This window comes from Filicampus tigris, chromosome 2, assembly GCF_054856515.1.
Source record: "Filicampus tigris isolate MCC_2025a chromosome 2, RoL_Ftig_1.0, whole genome shotgun sequence".
Lineage (NCBI taxonomy): Eukaryota > Metazoa > Chordata > Actinopteri > Syngnathiformes > Syngnathidae > Filicampus > Filicampus tigris.
The window spans coordinates 29,417,622-29,438,326 of NC_141218.1; the positions used below are offsets into that span (position 1 = coordinate 29,417,622).

Here is a 20,705-nt window from a genome sequence, read left to right on the forward strand (position 1 = left end):
CACCATTTGTTTTGAGACTTGTTCTCTGACAAGAACTTGCTTATGTTTAGGGCTTTGAGCACAGACCTGAAGAAAAGATTTTGTATTTCAAGACGGACCATTTAGGGAGTGTTCAATGTACCTAACGTACATTTTTGTAAGGATAAAATTGAGTGTAGTCTTCACCAAACCTAATGGTAAAACGTGTGGCGAGTGAGCACACTACAAGTCTGACGCCGAGCAGACCTAGGGTATTTTTTGTAAAGGTCAGACTCCGACTGTGACCTTGATCTTCTGTCCTCAGGTGAGCGGCGGCCATCTTCACTTCTCCTTCGGCTGTGGCATCCTGCCTCCTTCCAGCCTGGCTCTGGCCTCGCCTGCAGTGTCCGATGGCCGCTGGCACCGCGTCCTCCTGGAGGTGAGGGCCGCATCCTTGAGGCTGACCCTGGACCGCCAGCCGCATGCCTTGGCCAATCTGGCGTCGCCGTGCCGCCTGATGCGCTCCGGCGGGGTCCTGCTCTTCGGCAATCGCCGATTCCGCGGTTGCCTGGAGCACCTGGAGCTGAACGGGGAACCGATCGGACTGGGTGATGCGTCAGAGTGGAGGGGTCCGGGCAGGAGGCGGGTGTTTGGAGTCTACGAGTGCTGCGGTCGGGCGGGGCCCTGCGACCACAACCCATGCCAGAATGGAGGCGTCTGCCACGAGGACACCAGTGGAGGTGAGTGTGTGCTCTTTCATGAAGAGAAGCCAGGTAGATGTTCCCACTCTGCCTCTGTTACGCCTCAACACTGCATCCTGGTATGCCTGGTGTTCAGTTTCAACTTTATACCTCCTGTCGGGAATTCCTTTACTGTACCCATTCTCCATCCTTTAAGAAAGGATGGCGTGGCTGTTCAATTGAGTGTAAGTTGCCTAGTTATTTCTAAAAAGTAAGGCACAAGTATGACTATTACTGTCCTGAAGGCTACCAATCACATATATATATATATATATATATATATATATATATATATATATATATATATATATATATATATATATATATATATATATATATATATATATATATCCTATGATATGACAAACGATTGACGGGCACATAAGGAAATTTAAACAAGGTGTATATCTACTCTACAGTCTACAGTATTTTGTCAGTTTGGCCATTTTTACCTGGCGTGTATGCTGTATAGATTATATATTATATATATATTATAGGCCCTATCTGAGCAAACTGTATTGACTTTATATGTAATGGCGTGGCTGCACGGTGGTCGACTGGTTAGCACGTCCACCTCACAGCGCAGAAGTAGTGGGTTCGAATCCAGCCCCGGCCTTCCTGTGTGGAGTTTGCAAGTTCTCCCCGTGCCTGCGTGGGTTTTCTCCGGTACTCCGGTTTCCTCCCACATTCCAAAAACATGCATGGTAGGTGAATTGAACACCCTAAATTGCCCCTAGGTGTGATTGTGAGTGTGAATGTTTGTTTGTCTCTGTGTGCCCTGCAATTGGCTGGCAACCAATTCGAGGTGTCCCCCGCCCACTGCCCAAAGACAGTTGCGATAGGCTCCAAGCACGCCCGCGACCCTTGTGAGGATGAGCAGATTGGATCATAGATTGATGTAATGGCGTCGCGAGAATAGCTCAACACATGTTCAGGATGACCGCAGTATATCTCGTATCCTCGATATTTGGATGTAATCGTTCCATTCGTGGTCGACAACTGATCTATTTTTCATGTGAGTTCAAACACACAACACGCCTACCTTGGCTTATAAATGTGTATGGCCGGGAGGTCACGTAATTTACGCTGAGTGATCAAAGCTATTTTGAATTCATTAAATTCTCAAATTAAAAGTTATCTTTTTTGACGTAAATAAAAGTGTTTTGCAGACTTATTACCAGTCAAAAATCACTATTACTTTGTGATTGGATAGTCGAGGGCGCAGAGGCAGAACTTCAGCCTCCCAGCACAAAGTCTTTCTGCTGACAAGAAGCAAGACGAGGCTAAAAGTAGATTAGCTTTGGGCTCAAACATATACGCTCTGGCAGGACAGAACAACTCCTGACTGAACGAGGTTGTTTGCTGTCATGTCTTATTTAGCGTATGCGATCAATGACATCAGTGATAGATTGCACAAATTATGACCTTACAGTTTATCACGATTTTGCATAAAATGCACAATATCGTCAGATTTCGATCCTCGCGATCGGTGTAATGTGTAATTGTAAGATGAATGTATGATTGTATGATGAAGTTCAACCAAACTGTGCATACAGCTGATTTGGTGCGGGCGAACCCGTGAAGGGCAGTCGCCGCCACCCTCCCGGTGGGAGGGAAAAGGAGTGGTCTGCGGGGACAGGCCCTGCGAATGTCAGTGTGTGCTGGACCCCCGCCACGCTGAGGCTCACCGTGCCATAGCTCTGTTTGTGGGGAGGGGCTGTGTGCTGCGCACACACATTTCCTATTGGTCCTTCGTTCATGCGTCTTTCGTACGGCTAAGTAGGAATCGCAATTTAGCACCGACATTTTAAAATCTAAATGATGGTGGGAGAAATGGAATGCTACTCTTTACTTTCCACTTGATTCTCAGTTCCCAACCCTATTCATTAAATAATTCAACTACGAATATGCAGACTTCTGGTAGTTACTGTAAGTATATATACGAGCAGCAAAGATAAAAAGGCTGGGTGAATGATTGCTTTTCAATTGGCGCAAAAACCCTGTGTCATAAACAAGCAGAGACTCTGCTATTATAGCACCGAAGACCATGAATAGAAAATAAAACTGAAACAGCAGGAGGGTCGTCACATACTGCTTTAATAGAAATCAGAATGGAATGGAAGTCCAATAACAGAACACAGCTCAGTTTCTGATCGTGGGGGGGGTGGGTTTGGGTTTGGGGTCATCCCTCCCAACCACGCCCTTCCAGGTCTCACTGCCATTGCCCATGTGAGCATTGAAGAACAAGGCATTCCCCAGATGGAGCGTTCTACAGCAAGAACTCCCTCCAAGGACTCCAGGAAGGGTGGGTACTCTGAACTGCTGTTTGGCACAAAAACAGTCAGGACTCGTCGACTCACCCAAATGCCTTGGAGGGAGGCTATCCGCTGGGGTGAACCCTAATATACAGACAACGAGTCAAGGGGCAATAAGTATACCCACACGTGCTTGACGCCTCTCTCCGTGGACAACTCCGGAGTGAAAGAGTTTCCACGCCCTCTTGAGAAGACTGGTACCAGAGCCCGGACATGTCATGGTGGGCCCAACTATATCTCGTTGGTACCTCTAAACCTCGCACACCAGCTCAGGCTTCATCCCGGCTAGAGAGGCGACATTCCACTACCCTCGAGTTAGCTTCTGTAGCTGAGGTTCACACCACCAATGCCACCGCCTTTGGCTGCGACCCAACCTGCTTGGCTCCTCCCACAGGTGGTGAGCCCATGAAAAGAGGGACCCACGTTGCCTCACCGGGCTGTGCCCGGCCGAGCCCCACCAGTGCAGGCCTGCCAATGAGCCCCACCGCCAGGCCTAGCTCCAGAGGGTGGCCCCGGTGACCCGCCTTCAGGCAGGGGAAATTGATGAGCCGTACTTTGTCCAGTGCCTCACCTGGGGTCTTTTTGCCATGAGTGACCCTGCCCGGGGCATAAAGCCCCAGACAACTTAGCTCCAACGATCATTGGGACACACAAACCCCTCTACCACAATAAGGTGATGGCTCAGAGAGGGGAAATACTTCTTAATTTGATTTAATTATGTCATTACTGTATGTTTTTGTACGATATTATAGAGTAGGGATGCAATGATTATTCAAAAATCGATGTGAAATTGATGCGCCCCGATTAATCGATTCGATTAATCAAAAAATCGGGTTGATTAACTTCATCTAGAAAATGATGTCTTGCAACGTTTTTTCGTTCCAGATGCATAGCACATTTTGAATGTGTAGATCAAATTATGCTTTTGCGACAAACTATTATAGAGTGCTATTTTATATAGAGTTTTTTCTAAGTTTGATCCTGGCGAGCGACAACCGGGAAGTGAAACCTCACGTCAAGACGACTAAGGCAGTGCGAAACATGGAAAGTATACAAAGCCAGTCAGACATCGACTCGGAAAGCAATATTTTAAACTCATCTGAGGCCATTCAGGTGTTTGATGAGTTGGAAGAAGTAGAGGTTTTGGCATGATGTATGTTGGACCATGCATGTACGAGCCAGATGTTGAGGCGAGGAAAGTGTTGTGCCCAAACGACTGGACAAGGAGGGGAGACGAGGCCCACTGACATTGGAAGAATGGCTCATCTTTCGACTGAAAATGACATCACAGTTGCTCACGACTCAGGTAACGACCAATCACAGCTCACCTGCTTTCGGAAGCTGAGCATGATTGGTCGTTATCTGAGCCCTGAGCATTTGTAATATCATTGTCAGTCGACAGAAGTGACAAAATGACCGCCCCTGAGATGGCTAAAAATTGGTGCATTTTGCTACTTCACTCATATTCCACAAACGCAATATTAATCAGAACGTCTTTTTTTTTTTTTCAACTAATGGGCCTGTATTGAACGTACTCTTGAAAAAATATGTTTGGGTTGACTTCGCTCTTTAACGGGACAATCAACAATGCAGTACAATGTGTGACTCGCGACTCGATCTCTTCAAGTGACGTCGCTCGTCGAAGATTACCGGAGATTGCGAACATTTGCATTTTTGTTGTTAAGCGCATTGCTATGGGTCTAATTATGAATCTGGTTGAGTTGCTTTAAAAAAAAAAATAAAAATAACGAAAGTATGCTTAAAATAGATTTAACCGTTAACATTACTCAAAAGATGGATGGCCGAGTTGACTTCAGACTTGCTCTTGAAGAGGAATCGATGGGCGCCTATTTTTCATGTAGTTTGGTCATCATTTGTGGTGTGAGCCTGCAACCCACATTCTTCCATTCTATTCTCTTCTTCTATTCTATTTTTCGTGCTGAGCAATTGCTGGCCATTCAGCAGTGTGTACATCTCATTACACTAAAAGAACACACAAAAAGAAGAGGAGCACACTGCGCAAGAAATAGACTCCAGGCTGGAGTCCCATGCTGACCCTCATTAGCATTTTGGCTTATCGCTAATTGGCCAGCGCGCGGCTTCTTCTTAGCAGAGATAGCAGCTCAGCTTGCTTTGCAATTCAGAGCAGAGCCGATAAAAATCACACCTGAAATGGTTCACTTTGACACTGAGAGGCTCTGTGCGTGCGCGTGTGCGCGAGTGTGTTTGTGTGCAGGCGTGGGGGTGTGGGTTGGGTTGTGTGCGCGCGTGTGTTTGGGCGTGCTTGCGTGCGTGTGTGTATGCGTGTGCTTGCGTAGAGTTGGGAGGGTTACTTTAAAAATGTATTCCCATACACTTATTAGTTACCAGTGAAGAAATGTGGTTAGTAGCATAATTGAAGTAGCCTACCATAATATTCCAGTTTTTCTCCGTTGGTTTGGCTCATTTTTTGAAACAGAAATGACATTCTGAAATGACAAATCCCCAAACCACCTTGCCATCGCTCACAGCAGAATGTCATTTCTCATTGATTTGATCAAATTGCAAATGTCGTACTATATGTCACAAGTGTCTCAGTGCATCTTTGCAAATGGTTATGTACAAGTTGCCTACACTTAGCACAATGAGCACACATTTAGCACATTTTACAAATGAATACATATTGCTGATGTAAATGTATTAGTTGATTCTCACTCTTATGCTCTCCAAAACATGTCAGCATGATTTCATTGTGTAAGTCATCATATGCACAGTAGTCTGTTGACTTGTCAAAATGAGTCAAGAACATAATACCATGACCATATATGAATACCTTGGAACATTTGATAAATGTTCATGGAATGGCGCTACAACCACCGTACGCTCCTATCCTCAATCTGATTGGGGATTTTTTTTTTTTTTTCCGCTTGGAGGTGGAGAGTGTATCCCTCCTCCATGCAATGGATGCTGCGTGCGAGGACATCAAAGGGGATCGGTGTAGGGGACAGTTGGGACATTTAGGCTGTTTCTTCTCTCGTTGCATCGCAACGGAAAATATTTGCTGCAATGTGGACGTCAATATGGCCAAGCTGAGAGCAGCGCGTGTATGGCCAGGAGGATGAGGATGGTGGCCAGGAGATGAAGGGTGGTGACAGCAACCAGTGGAAGTGTTACTGTAGTTGTGAAACTTTATTTACGGCACTGTAGGCTAGATATATATTTTCTTTTTTCTTTTTTTTTGTGTTTGTGTTTCTTACATGTACAAAACACTACATACATTCTCTTTTTATGTACTCTACAGTAATGTGTGGAAGGTCAAGTTACTCTGTGTGTGAAGGAAAATGCTTACGATTTCCTTGGCAGTATGAGTGCAGTGTGTGTGTTGAAAGCTGCTCTTACAAAAAAAAAAACATAGACCAGCATGGTTTTGTTGCGTGTTCATGTTGGTCTTGGCACGGGTGAAGACCAATTTCTATTCCCTGGCTTTTGATCAGACCTGAAATTTTCTGCTCTTCTCCAGGTGTCAATTGTGTTCTATGTTTATTTATTGTTTTTATTTGTGTATGTTTTTTATTTATATCTTATATATTATTTATATCTATATTTATGAGTGCTTGTGTATTTGTAAGGTGCTTTGTTACAGCTCTAGCTGTTATGAAATGCGCTATATAAATCAAATTGTACAGTATTGTATTGTAGTATTTCTTTAGTCTTACATTACTTGTTACGAGTGTTCGACCCACGTACTCTATGGTTCCTGTAACATGGCAGAATGGCGAAATATCAGGATGTTGTTTGTTTCCCTCATTGACCTTCATGCTAGCGAAACTTGTCAGATCATCTTCTCATGTTCATGTGTATGTGTCTGTGTTTCCTTTTTCATCGCGCAGAGTTCAGCTGCAGATGCACAGGCCTGTCCCACGGCGCGCACTGCGAGCGAGAAGACAACCCGTGCGCCTCCCAGCCATGCAGCCACGGTCGCGTGTGCGTCCCCAAAGAGCAAGGATACATTTGCAACTGCTCAATGGAACATGCCGACGCACAGTAAGCTTATTCCCCTTCTTACTAACCCAAAACCAGCTGTGATTCCGCACACTTTTGTGTCCAGTTAACACTGACGCTAAGTAAACAGCACCTGTTGTTGGGATTTGTGTGCGTGTGTGTGTGTGTGTGTGTGTGTGTGTGTGTGTGTCATGTGTCAAGATGCGATGTGTGAATGTGTTTGTGAGCCCTGTCGAAGAGGAATGTCTGTCACTATTTGAGACAGACAATAAAGTATTCTATCTTATTCTATGGCCTGTACCAAGGTCAAGTAACACTAAATGTGACATGCTACGTGGTTGGGCTCCACTCCAGTCCTCTAGGTGGCGGAAATGCAAACTTAAAATGAACTTTAATCATTTTTACAAAGTAATTGACCAGGTAGGTGCCAACTGTCACCAGCAGCAAGCTGTATTCAATAACGGACAAACTCGACAAACTAACTACTGTAAGTAACCAACCAATTAGCTGACTCACAAATGCATCGCAAATACACAAGCAGAGGTAAACAAGCTCAGAGACGCAGCACAAAAGCACACTTTTGGAGCGAGGAGGAAACCGGATGCTTTACTCATGTGGTGAATGACATGAATATCAAGTGTTTTATTGACACTTGAAAGTATTAAATGAACCCAGCGACGTGATCGGAATGGAGGCCGTTGACTTTTCGCCTCGGTAACCCCTCTGAACGCTAATGTTCTGCTCCTGCCTCATAATGACTTTTTCACGACTCGCTGACTTGTCACGCAAACGCGGAGAGGTTAAAAGGTCGGCGACCGACGACCTGGCTGAGCGACCTCCTCTGACGCTTAAAGTGAGAGTGAGAAAAGAAGACAAAAGAGAAGACATTCAGCACAAACCTGCTTTCTATCGGACTAGTCAATTAGTTGTGACAATGTGCGACAGCATCATGCATCATTTTCACGAAGCCACACCCACAAAACACTAACTGACCAATCATGTTTTATTTCACATTTTTATTGTATTGAAATGCTGTGACACATTTATTTTATTCTGTTTTGTTTAGTTAATATTTTCAATCATATTTTCGAGTAAACCTCCAAAATCAACTTGCACGTCACCCTGAACATGGTAAGAAATGCATTTGCGTAAATGCATTTTTTAATATAATTTCATATCATTTTATTGTATTCTAGTTTTGTAACCAAAGTAAGCGGGGATAGGCTGACTCTGAATAGGATTAGAATTGTATTTAAACTTAAACCGGCTACAGAAGTTAATTTAATCGGAAGGTGAGGAGAAGTAAAATGATCGTCGACGGGGAGTGTGTCGACGTTGAAATTGTCAACAATGTGGGCTCAACTCATAATGAGCCAGCGCCAGCAAGTCAGCGGCTGGCTGACGCCCAGCCATGGCCTTACCTGCGGGAAATGTTCGCATTGATCGGCTCAAAGAACAATTCTTGGAGAATCCTTGTGTCCTGTGTAAACATAAAGTCAACGAGTTTGCTCCCTGTAGTCCACGTCCAATCCTTGAAAACATCTCGAGGTAAATCTAAATGATTAAATATGACTAATGATTAGCTTGGCCCTGGTTAATGACGTTAGTTTTATCCTGTTTGAAACAGCAGTTCATTAATAAAAACTTAATTTTATGAGGTGGGTCTACCTGCATGATTCATCACATCACAGTTAAAAACAATCCCGTCAGTTTAAAGAGTGTGTTAAGTGACAATCTTTCAAATGTAATAGCCATGAGGAAGAAACATCTGGTAAAAATACTTTACTTTAGTATTTGAGTACTTTTACTTTTACCAAAGTATTTTTTCATACAAGTAATTGTACTTTTACTCAATGTCAGTACTTTTCCGTTCCTCTCTCTTTTTTTTTTCTCTCCGAGGGGTAAGGGGGGATTTGACCGATATGTGGGGAGTCTGAGGAAAAAAAGGATTTTCACGACTTCATTTACTTGAGAGGTTCTTTCGTTTTATTTGAATGAAGGTATGATACACACCACAAGCATGTTCGATATAAAAGTAGTTTTAACTGAATTTGCTCAAAGAATCTTCAACAAAATAGTGAAGCCAAATACAAGTGACTCCCATCAATTTGCGAACGCTTCCAGCACTTGCGCACCCGTGTCCCCTTTCGGAGCCCTTTGTACACGCACCGGCACTCCGTTTTTGGTCCACTCCGAATAACCGAATGGCAAATTTGATCAACACTGGTCGACAGTTTTAAGTTGTAATATCACCATTCACCATTTGATGGCAGACATGTCTCACATGCTCTTCTTCTTGTAGTGCCCTACACTACAACGTGAGTGCTTCATATTTTTTGCCAATTTGGAATGATATGTAGGACAAACAGTACCTCAATAACATAACAATGTTGAATGAGTTGATTTTTGTGAAAAATTGTACAAAATGAGTTCTTGCACTTGATGTTGGTTTCTTATTCAGCAGTTTTGTGTTGTCCTTGAATAGTCATTTTCATGCAAGAGAACCTTTGCACTGGAAAAGAAAATCAGTATGTGGTTATTTTGTGGTTTGCTTCAAACCGTTTGTTGTTGTGTTAGTGTTTCTTTTATACATACTTTGAACAATGTACAGCGTTATAAAAAATCAAACCTAAAAACTAAGAGCATGTATTTTGTCCATATTTAAAATAATATTTGTCATACATCTGGTTAGGAAATGTGTGGTTCTCTGTGGTCCCCCAGTAGCACCCCAATGAAAAACTATGGCCCACTCCAGCATATAAATTGCCACCTGATCTATACAATGTGACAATGTTTTTTGCCCTACTTCTCGTGTATAACATTTACGCTTGATTTTGTTGTTTTGGGGGGGAAGTGTGTTATTCTTGAGAAATTACGGCACACTGAAAAAAAAATACTTGATTTTTGGTTGCATGATACAAATGTGTTAAACTAACACATCATTTTTATTATTTTTGAGGAAAACGTGGAAATTACATCGGTTTACCACATTTTAATCATGTGAAACCGACGTACATGTTCGAATTTAGGAAAAGCAAATGATTTTTTTTCAGGGTGGTCCAATAATAATTCTGTTGTATGTTTGACTGGTTAGTTAGTTGACCTGGTCGTCGAACGGCCAGATCGACGAAACGCAAAGCTGCCTTTCATGATGACAAACATGAAAAATGTTTGCAGAGCGCACAAGAATAGCCTTGGCCAATGAACCCCATGCTGCTTCACCAAAGCCATTCCACTACATGATCAGTGAATGACTCCAGTGGACTTGTTTGATGTTGTCAACAGGCAAAGCATAACGGTGGAATCCCTCCACGGCTCAAAGCATCAGAGCCACATTACGATGCGCCGTCACACACCCGCATGCCGGAGAGCACGCCTCGGATTGGCACGCGCACGCCGTTGGTCGCTGAAGCAATGCGCACACATGTAGCCAGCTGCAGGCTCATTTACATATCCCATCTTTTATTCAGTGTTAGCGGCAGGGAAGCTGCAGCGGGGAGTGAAGTGTAAATGGAGGAAACACACACACTGACGTAGGACTTATTATTATTAGCATTTTTATTATTATCAGTGTTTGCCATTTAGTTGAAGAATCAGCAGATTCCAAAGTTTCCCGCAGCATTCAATAGATGAGACGATTGTCACCAAACAAGAGTTAATAGGCTGGTTCATGATGTGCACATCACACAGAGACATTCTTTACTAAATGAACTGTTGTTCCTCAAGGAGGGCAAAACATTTGTCTTTGTTTTCATTCAGGAGTGATTAACGTGTTGAACAATTGCAACGAGGACTTTTGAAGGCTCTCTTTGACACGAGACATGCTTTGTTTTTATTTGAGCTTACTTGTGCTTTTGGAATTTTTAATTGAACACATTTTCCTATTCTTTTATTTCGATCCATTTTTGTCCGTTCATCCGTTTCCTCTGCGGCTTAGCTGACTGAGTGAGAGGCAGGCCCGGGTACACCAGGACTAGTCGCCGTCAGTTGCGGGGCACATGTAGACAAACAAACAATCAACCAAAGTTTTTTTCAATTTCGTTTATTGATTTGTTTTCATATTTAGTCGTTTTTTTTACATTGGCAAGACTTTTTTTCCAAGCCTTGTTTGGAACCCTAACCCGATCTTAAAAAGATGACCTTCGAAACCCTAACCCTGTCTTGAGCCCCTACTCTGAAACTATTGCAACAATAACCATTGCATTACTCCCAGCCCTAACGCTGGCTTGAATTTCTATTTTGAAACCCTAAGCATTGGTTGAAACGGTCATTTAAAACTCTGCTTCTAGTTTGAAGCCTTAACTCTGGCTTGAAAGCCTCATTGAAAGCCCAACATTTGTTTGAAAGCCTCATTGAAAATGTAACCTTCCCTCACTTCGATTTGAACCCCCCCCCACCTCTGGATAAATGGTTCTGCTTGTTTGCTGGTCACTCCAGTTTACACATCCACAAGATGCGCTAGTGTAAAATTTTTAGAGAAGGCATACTGAATGTGGACTGAGCCTTAATTTGGACCACTAATTTTCCGTCCCGTCCTTCTTTGCGGCGCAGGTGTCACAGCGGTGCGACCGTGTGCTCTCCCAATCCGTGTCCCAGAGGCTTCCTCTGCCAAGTTTCCTCGGGTTCCTTCCATTGCGACCCTCTACCGCAGGTCAGTTCTCAATCAGGTCCTCTTGTAGACGAGCAGGCTTGACCGTGTTGGCTGGTCCGTCCCAGGTGTCTCCGGTGGTGGGCTACGTGGAGATGATGGAGATCGGCGCCAGCGTGCTGGGCCTCCTGCTGCTGGTGGCCATCTTTGTTTGTGGACGCAAGCGCTACATCCAACAGAGGAAGAACAAGAAGATGAAGAACGACTCCAACGGGTAACGTGACTCTTCTTTATGTCATTTATGTCCTACTTGATAATTGTTGCTGTTTCAAGTTCAATATTTGATTTGGTCTTGTTTGATTTTAAGCCAAGAGCCAAGATTTTAAGAGGGAAAACTATCCGACACACTTCAAGTATCCCACTATTACATAACAGTTAGTTAGTTAGTTAGTTAGTTAGTTAGTTGGGTGTGGTGTTGGTTAGTATATCAGGTGGTTGTTAGTGATTTGGCTTACTAGTCAATCGGTTAGCTAGTTAGTTAATTGGTCAAATGATTGGCTGCTTGGTTACTAATCAGTCAGTTGGTTGGCTGGTAGTTCAGTCAGTTATAGTTGGAGGAAACATACACACTGACATTAACTAATCAGTTACAAAAGCTGGTTAGTTGGTTGTTAGTCACTCAGTTACTCCGTAAATAGTATGGTAGTCAGTAGGGCATTTATTTTGTTGTTGAAGATTATTTTCTATGGAATCTTACTTGTTGCCCTTTCTTCATGATGCTTCCCAGATAGGTCCTCCAGCATGCGTTCCATGTGTTGGCTCTTAAAAACTATAGAGATATTCCAACATATTATGAAGTCCTTCTCAACATGATCATTTTCCATATGAATGACACACAAACATGTTTTTCAGTTACACGGCGTCCACATTGTCCAAGAGCCCAAAAGCTTGCAATCAGGACGGCAGCCACATGGAGCTCAGCTGCATGACGTCACCCACCAACGACCTTGACCACTCGCCCTTCCGCTCGCTGCGTCCCCGCAGCCAAGCGCCCACCGACAAGTCGCACGGACCGATTGTCTGCAGCGTGGCCCCCAACCTGCCCGTCAGACCCCCGTCCAGCTCCGACAATGACTCCGTTAAGAAGACCCACTGGGACCTTGACTATGAAGGTGTGCGTGCGTGCGTGGGCATGTGTGTGTACTACACCTCCACTTTGCCATGAAAAATCACATTCATATATATGATATGATGAAGAAAAATACTGGGACACATTCCAACTACCCACTGGCAAAAAGACAGGCTGCATTTTAAGTATCAAGGCTGAAAAGTGAACTCAGAAAAATGGGGATGGGGGGAAATATCACAAACGGGAAGTTTGAGTCTCGAGGCCTTGAACACACTTGAAGAGCCAAGCGTGATGATGTTGTCCATCATCAAACACAAGGTAAACTGCAGAGCACATGCAGACTAATTGGCATTTCTGTTCCGCTACTATAACGCACAGTTTGAAAGCCCGAATTGCAGGCAAGGTCAGCAGCTGCCACCGTGCATTCTTTTAAGCCCAACAAATGCAAATGCCAACGCTTCATTTGCTTAACGCACCACTTTATGCACTTTTTATGAGGCCTTCAGACACTTTTGAAGACACACTTTACACTGGACGCTTTCGTGAACTACACACAAAAACACACAAACAAGCTCTTTTGTAAAGAGACTCATCAATGGCAAAAAAATACTCGAAGCATGGCCGCGTCGAACCAAAATGGCCAACTTGCTTTTGGTTTTCAGGCAGGATTAAAGTCGCACCCAAAAGTTGATTTACAGCAGGGCTGCTCAAGTCCGGTTCTCACAAGCCCCTAGTCAACCCGTTTTCCATCTCTACCTGCCTGCAACACACCTGATTCAAATAATCACGATCGTTATCAGGCTTGTGCGAAGCCTGCTGATGAGCGGATCATTTGAATCAGGTGTGTTGCAGGCAGGGAGAGATGGAAAACGGGCTGGATAGGGTCTCTTGGGGACTGGATTTGAGCACCCCTGATTTTCAGAGATGGGAGACTCGAGTCTTGTGACTTGCTTGGCTGGTGACTTGAGAAAGACTTGACTTGACTTAGACTTAAACTTCCTGACTTGACAAGCCATCTTGGTTACAGTTGGAAATCAGAATTAATGTCAATTTAGGAAGGACAGAAAAAAGGAAGGAAGGAAGGAAGCAAGGAAGGGAAGAAGGAAGTTTGTTTTTTTCATTTACGCCAATCTGGCAACTCAGTCTCAGCGTCACTTGTTTTTGTGGAAAGTGTTGACGTAAACACCAACAATAATGGGAGCAGCTCCGAAGATCATTGATATGAATTTAATGGATTATCTTGTCAATGATGTTGGCAAATATAGGACGGCAAAATGCATGGTTTGCAACTCACAGAATGAGGACAAAACAACAACATGACCGGTAAGCTAACGTCACAGTTTAGCTAGTAATACGAAGACTGGGCCCAGTAAAAACTGGGGTGGGATCAGCGCCGGGTCTAGGCAGGGGCAAGGGGGGGCCTGGGCCCCCTCAAATAAATGCAGTGCCCCCCCTAAAGTAAATCCCTCAAAATATATTATATTTCACATTATCTTATGCCTCTCTCCTCTGCTCCACTCTCCAGTCTTAAAGTCTTGCTTACTCACTCAAATATGAAATAGATCAAGTTTTTTCTCGACTCCGCTCCATCTCCCCTTTTCACTCTGCTCAGAGTATTGGCCTGCTTCTGGTTCGCTGTGAGATGTAGTTGTCTGCAACGAACTGAGATCCAATCACCTTTCAGTATGCAAATGAGCCAGTGTTGTCACTTCGACATGGTAAAAGGTGCTGGAGCACAATGCCTCCTCTACATTTGAAGCTGCCCCCTCATACATGCCTGTCTAGACCCGGCCTTGGGTGGGATGGTTTGTGAAAACTGTCCGAACCGTTTGTTTCAACTCTTGCAGTTCGGTTTGCAAGTGGGTTGGCAGAGCTGGGCATTTTACTGAAAATTGAGCGTCCGTTATTCGTCATCCGTCTGCAGCGTGCGTACCCTTCCGTTGTCCGTCATTCGGCTTTTATTCTGGGGAGAAAAAAATAGTAGCTGGCTGGTCCGCCTCTAATTACAAGAGGCAATATTTTCCTGTTGAGGCGTTTCGTAACTTGAAAATTTCGAAGAGACGTTCGTAAGTAGAGGTACCACTGTACTCACTTCCTCCTTTCGCTATAAGGACGGCTCAGGATTTCACGACACTACGCGCTGGCACGCATGGGAAATGCGGTTGATTTTTGTCAAAATATTACCGCTTTTGTCCACATGGCACCGCCATAATCAACAAAAACTGACATATGACACAGTGTTGCTTTTTACATTCTTGGCAGAGGTAACAGAGTTTCCAGCTATTTGATGCCTGTGTGTGCTCTGTCTGCAGTTTACCCGGCTGATCCCGACTACTTCGGCCGTCCCATGGCCGCAGTCCAGGAGTTCCCTCAGTTTGACATTGTGGACGACGACTACTCCTCGTCCACGATGTCGCATTCGCGGCGAAACTCTCGCTTCGGCGGCTTCCCGTTCCCGCTGGAGCGCTCGGATCGCCGAGCCCCGCTGCCGCCGTGCTACAGCAACCAGAACCTGGACCACTTCCTGGATCCCGACGGTGTCCCTCTTCCGCGTTCGCAGTGTCCCGATGCATACGCAGCCACCAGCTATTACGCGGCAAAGCACGCGGGCAGCCTAGAAGGCCACACGGCAGCGGGCTACAAACGGCTCAGCGTGCGGCTCAGTGTGGCCAGGTCGTCCCACGCCGAGCAGGCGGGAGCGTCGCCCAATGTCGCCCAACCGCAGACGCGACCAAGTGGGATCGACTCGCACAGCTGCGACGGGACAAGCATGCTGGAGAGCGACTTCGGAAGCTGTGAGGAAGTCCTGTTTTAAGACGCGGACAGGCTGGACAACTTTGCGTCATTCCGAGGCCGGACGACATGATGGCAGCTTGACGGGAGAACCCGGATCTTTTATTTTTGAAACAACATTTCGTTTGTTAGACTTTCCGGACCAGCAAATCCGATCCCGAGCTCATCATTCAATGTCCTGTCAAAATTGACAGGAAGTAGACACTGACAGGAAGTAGACACTAAGAAAATGGAAACTGACAGGGAGCAGTCACTGAAAGTAAGATGAAACTGACAGGAAGTGGACACAAATTGGAAACTGACGGGAAATGTATACTCTGGAAGTTGAAACTGACAGAAAGTGGAGCACCAACAAAGTGGAAACAGAAGAAATGGCAGGAAGTAGACAATGGCAGTAAGTGAAAACAAACTGGCAACTAAGATGAAGGGGAAACTGAAGGGAAGTTGAAATTGACAGGAACTACACACTGAATGACATAATGACAAAACTGTTTTGTCCTTCATTATGCTGCCGTTGTCATGACGGCAGGCACATCAATACTAAATGTCCCGTCCATAATGTCATCAACATTTCTAAGAGGCTGGATCCTCTGAACAAGGAACAAAATGGAAGCCAAAAAGTTTCTCAAATGAAGTGTTACTTCTGACATTTTCAGTAACAGGCTTTTGTTTGGCTAGGCTTTTATTTTGAAAATCCCAGATGCACCCCATCGTCACATGTGCAGCATTAGTATTACATTTAGACAGCATTTTCACCTGGTGTCCTTTCACATTAAGAACCTTGATGAAGCCCTGAGCATACAGTAAACATTTCAAACTAAGAGTGTCCATTCATCCATTTTCATTAGCATGTACTTAAAAAAAATCATTTCCTGCTCCTTGTAGTCAGACTGAAATAAAATTGTAATCTTATATTTTGGAATCCCAGCACTTGCTAGTCCCTTTACTATTGAAATGTAACAGAATTTTCAGAGTGTGCCAAAAAATTGTGCATCAGATCGTTTTTACAGTTGCCATTTCTCTGCAACTGCTTTCATATTAAGGTCCTTCAAATGGGCCTCGAACCAGATAAGACTGAAAATACACTCACAATTTCAAAATAAGAGCCTCCATCAAAACAGGTTCACTAGAATATTTTTTATGTCCATTTCCTGTTCCCATTAGTCCGACTCAGTCAAAAGACTCATTCTTTTATTTTGAAATCCCAGGTGCACTTCCACTGTCCCATTAGCAGACTATAGATTTCAAAATAAAAACACATTTTCCCCTACATGAGCATTGTTTTAGCACTTTTTTAGACGGAAATGTGTGGTCTTGCCACAATGTGAAATGTTTTGTGTATAAATGTGTATTATTGTTGTTGTGTTAAAGTGTCATGCTGTGTAGTTGGGTTGAATTTTTTATTTTTGTTCCAATCAAATGTCAGAGTTTATTTTTTTAGTGTTTCTTCGCTGTGACATTTTATTGCGATGCTGTCTTTGATGTGTACACCAAATCTGAATATCGAAATAAAGACGTTATTACATCGGAAAACGTCTTTGTGTGTGAGTGAACCTCAATTAAGGTGGTCAAAAATTCAGACTTTTTTTTTAATCCAGAATTTTTTTTAAATTTAGATTAAATCTAAATTTGCGTAAAATAAATAAGATTCTGACAAATAGTTATACCATTTTTTATGATTATGTTTTTAACTCATTAACTCATTCACTGCCATTGATGAATTTACTTGTCTTTTAACAGTCCAGCCATTCAATCCCAGGAATTTATTTATAATTTTTTTTTTTTTTTTTTAATGTTAGGGTAAAAGAGGGTCTGAAAATGTCTGGGTGTGAATGAGTTAAATGCCAAGAATGACTCAAGGTGTCCATTCAGATAAAATGTTATGTCATTTGACATGTTTTTTGATGGGCTGGATATGGGTCAAATGTGCTTGCCCCTTAAATTGTAAGCATTTGAGCGTAGCGGTGCGCCATCATAAATTGAAAACCACTTCTGTTGGCCAACTGTTTACAGTGGAGGTAAGGGGACTTCAGTGTCAAGGCAAAAGTCAACAGACTTTTAGTTGGACAATCGGAACCATTCATTCGAACACGGGACATATGTGTCATATGTGTCTATAACAGGGATGGACACTTAAATGCTGGAGAGGACCACAATTTTTCATCAGTGCATATGAGGGGGGCCACACAGGACCATGTACTTCCTAACCAGATTTATGACAAAAATGTTATTTTAAATACGGACAAAATATGTGCTCTAAAAAAGTTTTTGACTTCTTCCTACTCCCCTTTGAAAATGTAAACTGAGATTAATGATGACCATTTATTTTTTCTCATCTTTTAAATCTTTATACTTCCAACAAAAATATTTTCTGTTATCTGTTTTTATGTGCAATAAACAAAAAAAATAAAAATGTTTTTTTAAGTATGTAATGTATAAAAGATGCATGATCCTAACCCAACAACAAAGGGTTTGAAGCCAACAACAATATAACCACATGCCATATTTTTTTCTAGTTCTTGCACACAAAGAAATTACCATTCAAGGAAGACACAAAACTGCCAAACAAGAAATCAACATTAAGTGCTCCTTATATTTTATTCCATAAAACTCTACTCAAATATTATTGAGAGGTTACCATGTTTGTCCTGCGTATCATTCCAAATCTGCAAGAATTTATTAGGCTTACTCAGTAATGCAGGGCAGGCTAAGACCTAAGACATGTCTGCCATCAAGTGTGGATTGGTGATATTACAACTTAAAACTACAGTCAACACCTGCATATTTGGAGTTCAGCACCCACGGATTCGTATATATACAATTTCCTTTTTTTTTTCAATATTTCTTCATATTGTCGCTGTCCTGTGAAAAACACTTAGGCCTATGTCCATTTTTTTTTAATCAATTTTCTTATTATTACATGAATAGTGTTTCCACATTACAGACATCACATTAAAGCAGCACTGGGCAAGAAATCGACCTTAATATATTTTTTTCACAACTCTTTTGATGAAACATTGACTTACAAGTACAGTAGTTGAATGGGACTTCATGCCTTGAGGGGGTCTGTATTGTTCTTACTGGCACAAAATAACTTTGAGAAGGATGGGATCAACCCTGGCACACAAAAAAAATACAAATGTCCTGAATTGCTTTACGGCATACTCACTTCCCCCTTTCGCTATAAGGACGGCTCAGGATGTCACGACACTACACTCTGGCACGCATGGTAAATGTGGTTGATTTTTGTCAAAACATTACCGCTTTTGTCCAAATGGCGCCGCCATAATCAACAAAAATTGACAAATGACACAGTGTTTCTTTAACATTCTTGGCAGAGGTAACAGAGATTCCAGCTATTTGATGTCTGTGTGTGCTCTGTTTGCAGTTTTGCTTTAACGTGAAAATATTTTTTTTTTTCCAAAATTGGACATAAGTGTTTTTCAAAGGACAGTGACAATATTTTAGTTTTGCCTGTTTTTTCCATGATTTCTTTTCCTCATCCATCCCCTCACCCATTTCCATTGAAACCATAAACCATATATATTTTCTCAAGTGCTTCTTGTTTAATAATTGTTTTTTTTTTGAGAAGAAAATCATTGCCTGGAAAAAAGTAATAATCTTGTAGGAAATATATATTTCGAGGAGGAAAAATAGTGGGGCGGGGTTAAAAAAAATGTAATTATTTACAGAATGAAGTAATGTACTTTTTTTTTAAAGAAAAATAGTTTTCAATTAATAATAATTTACATACACACAGGTTCATGGAATAAATCACATTACCAATGAGTGTGTTGCCCCACTGCATTGCATTCTCAGACTGAAGGGGCATATGTATGTGTGTATAAGAGTGTGTGTGCATCCAAGGAAGGTGAGCACGTTTGTGTGAGTAACATTTGATGAGACATCAAACAGTGTCCATTATTTCAACACCTCAGGTGTCGTCATCATTATCCACTAAGAGAGGCCGGTGTGTGCGTATGTCTTTTGAGAAAATTATGTAGAAGCTAGAGGCGTTTGTTACAATTCATCTTTAATGGAAACTCGTAGTAAAAAGTGAAGGTTTTGAGTTGTGGCTTTTGCCTTGACATCAGAAAAACGAAAGCACCGCATATGGGAGCGGGGGGGGGGGGTTAAAGGAAAAGTTAGTACATTTTCAAGAAAAAAAGATGTGACCTCTTGAGAATAAAGTGGTACCGGTATATTTTTTTCAAGAAAACAAATGTGGTGAATTTTGGGGGTTAGGGCTGAAAAAGTAAATTATCTTGCAAGAATGGCATCTTTTTATGAAAGATAAATACAGTTATGCCTCGCCACTTCGTAGTTTGGCGGCCTCAGAGCATCGCGGTTTTAAAAAAATATTCATCAAAAAATAAAAATGAAAAAATACAGCCATATTGGCAGCCATATTGCGGAAAGACGTGCTGTTTCTAAGAGATTGTTGACTCTTGTTGATAGTTGACTCTGACTTTGTACATAACCACGGGCACTAATACAAGATGCATGATTGGTTCCACCAATGAGAGCACAGGTGGATTCATCTCGTGAACTGATTGGCTATGCATCATCGCAACAAGGCATTTCCCTTGTTGTGTCTCGCCAATTTCGTCCACGCTAATAAACATATATATATTTATAAATCTTTGCCTCGCCCACCTGGGCGGTATCTCCTTCAAGCTCTTCTTCTTCTACCAGAGGCCTGAGAGCTTGAGGACTCTGCGCAGGATCTTAGCTGTTCCCAGTATTGCACTCTTGAGTTGAGATGTCAGATGTTGTTCCTATCTGCTGGATCCATCCATCCAGCTTGCCTCCAGTGACCTGATCACCACTGTTACCTCTACCCGCCAGATTTTCTCTAGTTCTTTCTTCAGCCATTGGTACTTCTCCAGCTTCTCATGTTCCTTTTTATAGATGTTGCTATCATTCGGGATTGCTACATCGACCATGGCTGCTGTCTTCTGATGTTTATGCCACCACCACTATGTCAGGCTGGTTGGCTATCACCAGTTTGTCGGTCTGGATCTCAAAGTCCCACAGGATCTTGGCCTGGTTGTTCTCAACTACCTTTGGAGGTGTTTGCCATCTAGATTCTGGGACCTCTTATCTATGTTTGCTACAGATGTTCCGGTACACTATTCCTGCTACCTTTCACTCTGCTATGATATGCTGCAGCATCTCTGGGGATTCTTTGTACAGCCTAC

At 42.9% G+C, this 20,705-nt stretch overlaps 1 protein-coding gene across 2 annotated transcripts in view; it reads left to right on the plus strand.

Annotated features, from left to right (window-relative positions):
* The window catches only part of fat2 (FAT atypical cadherin 2), a 139,888-nt gene extending 122,851 nt beyond the window's left edge, over positions 1-17,037 (plus strand). For both annotated transcript variants that reach the window (XM_086023337.1, XM_086023338.1), the window contains exons 23-28: positions 284-698; positions 6,883-7,036; positions 11,546-11,645; positions 11,711-11,856; positions 12,495-12,754; positions 15,024-17,037. In XM_086023337.1, the coding sequence (XP_085879463.1) occupies positions 284-698; positions 6,883-7,036; positions 11,546-11,645; positions 11,711-11,856; positions 12,495-12,754; positions 15,024-15,526 (1,578 nt within the window). In that variant the 3' untranslated portion in view covers positions 15,527-17,037. The remainder of the gene's footprint in view (positions 1-283; positions 699-6,882; positions 7,037-11,545; positions 11,646-11,710; positions 11,857-12,494; positions 12,755-15,023) is intronic.
* Positions 17,038-20,705: the final 3,668 nt, after the last annotated feature.